The 6,242-nt window shown below is 42.2% G+C and overlaps 2 protein-coding genes across 2 annotated transcripts; both read left to right on the top strand.

The window, feature by feature from the left end:
* The first annotated feature begins 2,615 nt into the window (after nucleotides 1-2,615).
* LOC125579927 (secreted RxLR effector protein 78-like) lies at nucleotides 2,616-3,137 on the top strand. The gene has a single exon (XM_048743838.1). The coding sequence runs from the start codon at nucleotides 2,616-2,618 to the stop codon at nucleotides 3,135-3,137; it is 522 nt and encodes a 173-aa protein (XP_048599795.1).
* A 140-nt stretch (nucleotides 3,138-3,277) lies between these two features.
* Nucleotides 3,278-4,114, top strand: LOC125579926 (uncharacterized mitochondrial protein AtMg00310-like). The gene has a single exon (XM_048743837.1). It carries the CDS (start codon nucleotides 3,278-3,280, stop codon nucleotides 4,112-4,114), a length of 837 nt encoding a protein of 278 aa, XP_048599794.1.
* Nucleotides 4,115-6,242: the final 2,128 nt, after the last annotated feature.

The raw sequence follows: 6,242 nt of genomic DNA, 5'->3' as shown, positions 1-6,242 counted from the left end.
ACTATCGACCGGACCAGAGACTCAAATAATGATCGGGTTCTTGTGCCAAGGGAAACAAACCATAGCACCCCAATATCAACAGGAGTTGAACAGGATGGCGCAGACTCCCAAAGAACTATCTCTGAACACCCTGGAATTTTCACCAATAATGGAGTACAAGGGAATGGACATTTGGTGGTGCATATGAATGAGACAGAAGATGAGAAACGGAGGAGGTTAAAAGGTAAAGCGATCATGCCCCCACTTGATGCAACTCCAATGCCTAAGGCAAAAGATGCGACAAGCTTAGCCATCCTAATTGGTAGAAACACTGTCATCATTGGAGATCAGCCATTGCTCAGACCAACCTCTCAAAGAGCTCTGATTGGACAGACAGCGGAAAGTGCACAAGGAAGGAAAAATGCATCTATTGAGAGGGCCACTCCCATTGCTACTGCAACAAGAGAGGATGAGTTCTTGGATGACGACATGCTAACCGAAGAGCAAGCTAAACAAGTGATTACGACTGCGGAAGATGAAGCAGAGGTTGATAGGATTGTCTCTGAGTTTGATGACGTGATAATGGATGAAAATATGATGGAAAATGAAGACCTCTTGGTAGATGAATCGGGCTTTGATGCAGAGAAGATTGATGCTATTTCCCAGCTGTCCCCAATGCAGGTCCAAAACGAGCCTGATGAGGCAATGGGACCAAAGAATCAGAGTCCCCACAGTCATGAGAAGGCTCAGAGAGCCGAGCATGAATCCAAGAAACATGCTGCATCGGCATAATCCATGCTGGAGGTCCCTTCTGACAGGATTGCTACAGATAAAGGGGTAGCATAGAAAAACCCGGCTAGCAGTGCTGACGTTAAAGGAGCTCGTGCATCCAAGAAGCTAGCAGCTCAAAGGGGAAGAGCATCCCCTAAGAAATCCAGAGGACCGGGTATACCCCCAAAATCTGCTTCTCAAAAAGTTCCTCGAATGAGGTGTTTCCTTCTGCTAATAGCAAGAATTCTCTTTCTCTTTCAGGTTCGATGGTGTCCCAGAAACCACCCAGTAAGAAGATATGAACATCATCTCATGGAACTGTCAAGGGGCGGTAGCCTACTTGACGAAGCAACACTTGCGAGAGTTGCACCGTTATTTTGCACCTTCTTTTCTTTTTTTTTTTATCAGAAACAAAAAAAACTCTTTTTCTTTTATGCAAGATTTTCAGCTTTCTTATGGTTATAATAAATTGTTTACCGTGGAACCGAAATGTCGAAGCGGTGGACTGGCTCTTTTTTTTTCGGATTCTATCGATGTCAAGATTCTTTACTCTGATAAGCGTATGATTGATATAGAAGCAACAATTGAAGGACGCAAGACTTTCTTGACATTTGTTTATGGTAATCCGGTCATTGAGTGTCGTGAATATGTTTGGGAACGCCTTACCCGGATGAGCTTAGGAAGAACAGAAGCTTGGTTCATGATAGGAGACTTCAATGAAATCAAGAACAATGGAGAAAAAAAGGGTGGGCGGAAAAGGCAGGAAGCGTCTTTTATCCCTTTTAGAACGATGCTGGCTAACTGTGGCATTATCGACTTCCCATTCAAAGGTAACCCAATGTCGTGGGTTGGGTTCAGAAGTTCGGGCAAGGTGCAATGTCGACTTGACCGTGCGGTAGGTAATGAAGAATGGCACCATCTCTTTTCACACACTAATGTGGAGTATCTCAAGCTATGGGGCTCAGACCACCGGCCAGTTTTGGCAAGGATTCAATCACGGAAAATACGGATCTAACGTAACTTTAAGTTTGATAAGCGGTGGCTAAGCAAAGACGGCCTAGAAGAAGCCATAAAAGAGGGATGGGGAATCTCCTCGGGAAGAGACGCAAGCGAACTGCATTTTAAAATAAGTAATGTAAGACGAGCTATTGTAAAATGGAAAAAAGCAAACCCGACCAACTCGGCAAAGAAGATTGAAGATATAAAGGCTTTGCTTGAACAAGCTCAAACGGAAGATGGGTTCACTAGCGAGGAAGTCCTGAACCTAAAATGGAACTTATGCTCAGTCTTTAGAGAAGAAGAGCTCTATTGGAAACAAAAGAACAGAGTTCTATGGCTTAAGGAAGGATATCGTAACACAAAGTTTTTCCACGCAGTAACCAAGCAACGGAGAGGCAGGAATCGTATAATCAAATTACGAAACTCAGCCGGTGGATGGGTAGAGGACGACGAAGGCATAGATCAAGTGGCAACAACATACTTCCAGAACCTGTTTACTACTTCCTCTCCGGGAGATCCCGAGGACGTACTCCGGTATATTACCGCGCAGGTCTCCCCAGACATAAACACGTCGCTCACACGACCGGTACTGGACTCAGAAATCATGAAAGCCATAGAAGATATCAACCTAGAAAAAAACGCCTGGGCCAGACGGGATGACTGGTACTTTTTATCAAGCGTTTGGGGACATAGTCGCAGAAGAAGTGATTCATACAGTCAAGGGTTTCTTCAACTTGGAATCCTTTGATAGCCGACTAAATCAGACCAACGTCTGTTTGATTCCAAAGACAGATCGCCCCAAGGAGATGACAAAATTTAGACCGATAAGCTTATGTAATGTAAGCTATAAAATCATCTCCAAGATTATGTGTAGACGGCTGAAAATATTTCACCCGAAGCTCATCTCGGAGACACAATCCACCTTTATCTCAGACAATATCTTAGTAGCGCAGGAGATTTTTCATGCTATGAGAACAAACCCGATCTGGAAGTCAAAGTTCGTAGCTGTCAAAACCGATATGAGCAAGGCCTATGATCGCGTGGAATGGAATTTTCTGGAAGCTCTAATGCTTAAGATGGGCTTCGCAGAGAAATGGGTAGCATGGATTAAATGGTGTATCTCTTCTGTCTCCTATCAGGTTCTCTTAAATGGTGAAGCGAAGGGCAACATCAAACCCTCGAGAGGACTCCGGCAGGGAGATCCTTTGTCGCCTTTTCTTTTTATCATCCTGAGAGAAGCTCTTATCTCCCAGATCAAAGGTGCAGAAGCTGAAGGGAGATTAAGGGGGCTTAAGATCGCTCAAGCAAGTCCCGCTGTCTCGCACCTCCTCTTCGCAGACGATAGTCTATTTTCTACAAAGCAGATGTCCAGAAATGTGCTGAGTTGATGAAGATCATTCATAACTATGGATTGGCTTCAGGACAATAACTGAACACATCCAAGTCGTCCATATTGTTTGGTAATAAAGTCCCTGCAGAGGTGAAACAAGCAATCAAAACAACCGTCGGAATTCAGTGAGAAGGTGGAATGGGTACGTACTTAGGCCTCCCTGAGAAGATATGTGGATCCAAACGACAGGTATTTGCGTTCATCAGAGACAGATTAAACAATCGTATCAACTCTTGGACTGCAAAGTTTCTGACTAAGGGAGGAAAAGAGATCCTCATAAAGTCTATAGCACAAGCGCTGCCCACCTATGTCATGTCGTGTTTCTTACTCCCCCAAGACATTTTGAATAAGCTAAAGAGTGCGATAGCAAAGTTCTGGTGGAGCACAAAAGAAAATAACAAACGGCTACATTGGATGGCTTGGGATAAGATATGTAAACCTGATGAGAAAGGGGGTTTGGGCTTCAGAGATTTGAAGAATTTTAATCTCGCACTACTTGCGAAGAAACTATGGCGCCTACTACATCATCCAACTTCTCTCCTGGCCCGAGTGATGAAAGGCAGGTACTATAGGCATACAAACCCGTTGGAGATAAGCAGTTCGAACAACCCTTCGTATGGTTTGAAAAGCATGCTTGCGGCTAAGGATCTTCTCAAGAAGGGGCTGAGACATACGATTGGTTCAGGTTACAACACACGGGTGTGGTTTGATCAATGGATCCCGACACAACCACCTACATTGGCCAAAGATAACAGAGCATGGAGAGATCCTAAGCTGTATGTTAATCACCTTATCGATCACAGTACCGGCGAATGGAGGATGGATCTGATACAAAACATATGTGATCCCTGTGAGATTCCTCTTATACAGAGCATTCGACCTAGCCGGAGTATTAAGGCTGATGGGTTCTGCTGGATCCATACGAAATCCGGTCTATACACAGTCAAGTCTGGGTATGAAATAGCGACTCTATAAAAGAGCGAAAGTGATGATCAACAAGTGCTAGAACCAAGTATCAATCCCTTACTATCTAAGGTGTGGAAACTGAAAGCTCCCAGAAAGATTAAACACTTTCTATGGCAATGCTTAACAGGGTGCGTCGCGGTATGCAGCCGACTGGCTGAACGGCACTGCAGAAACGAACGGGCGTGCAGACGTGGGCGCTGTCGGATATCCCATCAATTCCGGGACAATTCCCGAGTAAGTCACTCCTTGAGAACTTTGATTTCCTTATGTTCCAAGCCACTGCAAAGGGCATCTCAACGCAAAGGCTTATCAAGTTCCCATGGATCGTATGGTACTTATGGAAAGCAAGGAATGATAAGCTGTTTAATGGAGTAGAGATATCGCCTTTGGATTCTCTACAAAAGGCCAGCCAAGAATGCGGAGAGTGGTGCGTTGCGCAAGAGGTCGTATCGGCAGGAAAGGCTCGAGAGCGCACATCAACGGTAAACCGAGAGGAAATGATGGAGTCGCACAAACCGAGATGTCAAGTGGATGCATCTTGGGTGACCAACCAAGCTACTTTCGGCGGGGGTTTTGTTCTAGACCAAGAAGACGGGAACTCAATCTCGGGTTTCTTTCGGAGAAATCAAGTCCTCTCTTCCATTCACGCGGAGTTCCAGTCCCTGCTATGGGCAATGGGTAATTCCCTCCGATTGGGGCAAGAATATATGCATTTCGAATCGGACTGCCTGCAAATGGTTAAGCTGATCGAAGAAGAAGAATATTGGCCATCCTTGGCTTCAGAATTAGATGAATTCTTTCATCTCCGTTCTTTGTTTACTTTATTTTCCTTTTCTTTTATTCATCGTGAGTTCAATTCTCGTGCGGATCTCCTTGCTAAGGATGCTTGTATGAAAAACTCTGAATTTTCCCATGTAAACATTTTGGTTCATCTGGGTTTAGCTCAGTCTAACCCTCTCGAACCAGTTTAATGAAATATGGAGCTTTCGGTGTCAAAAAAAAAATCAATTCTTTATAACGAAATAAATTTTGTGCTATGGTGATCATTATTTTCTTATAACTCTTATCTTCTCTTCATAAGGACATTTCCAACGACCGACTTCATTTTGAGGATAAAAGATCTTTAAAACGAATGTTTAAGGGTAGTTTACTCCAACAATAAACCTCAAATTTGTATTAAAATTTTTATGTAATTTTAATTTTAATTTTCAACTTTAATATAAATTAAATATAGTCATTAAAGTTTTATATAGATAAATATTACATATGCATTAAAAAATTTAAACATAATATTTATAACTCAAATATAGATACTATGGTGCCACCAATTGTTTTTTTTTTAAAAATTCTTTTAAAATGCATTAATTAGAGAGAATAATTACGAAAAGGTTAAACTACATATACATAATATTTCTGTTTTAGATAATTTAATTTAAATTATTTTTGTATTTTATTTGTCAATAATAACATGTGTAAAAATATGTTTGAATTTTTGATCAAAATATAATTTATAAAATGAAAAGTAAATACTATTTGAAGGCTATGAATTGTAAACTACAAATTTAAGATTTCACTATTGAGACAAGTGATTCCTCCGTAGCGGGATATGACATATTAGAATCTTGACAAGGAGACAACGGCGGCGCCAGCGATTTTACCATTATCAATGAAAATACGATTGAGACAAGTGATTCCTCCATCGCTCTCCTACTCTTCTCTATATCCTCGCAATCTCTCTTTCTCTCTCTCTCTCTCTCTCTCTCTCTCTCTCTCTCTCCTCGCCGCTGTCTCTCTCTCCCGGCCGAATCTCTCTCTCCCGGACGGATCTCTCTCTCTCTCTCTCGCCTCTCGCCAGCGACAGCGAGTGGTGGTGGTGGCGTGGTGTTATGATTGTTCGATCTCGATCTCTTGTTCTCTTGCTCTCCAGATCTACCTTCAGATCTACTCATGTGAGGTGTTTCAAGCCCCGATATTTTCTCATGTTCTTGTATATTGTTAAATGATTATTTATTATCGGCTAGTTCTGATTGTTGTTAGGTTGTTAGTTCATTATAGATGCTACGATGTTAGTTGCATAGATCATGATGCATAAAAATGCTCATACTGTTAAAGGACTCTAATAGACAACCATGTGTTG

The sequence above is a fragment of the Brassica napus genome, chromosome C1, assembly GCF_020379485.1.
Source record: "Brassica napus cultivar Da-Ae chromosome C1, Da-Ae, whole genome shotgun sequence".
Taxonomy (NCBI): Eukaryota; Viridiplantae; Streptophyta; class Magnoliopsida; order Brassicales; family Brassicaceae; genus Brassica; species Brassica napus.
This window is presented reverse-complemented; position numbering and strand designations above follow the sequence as displayed.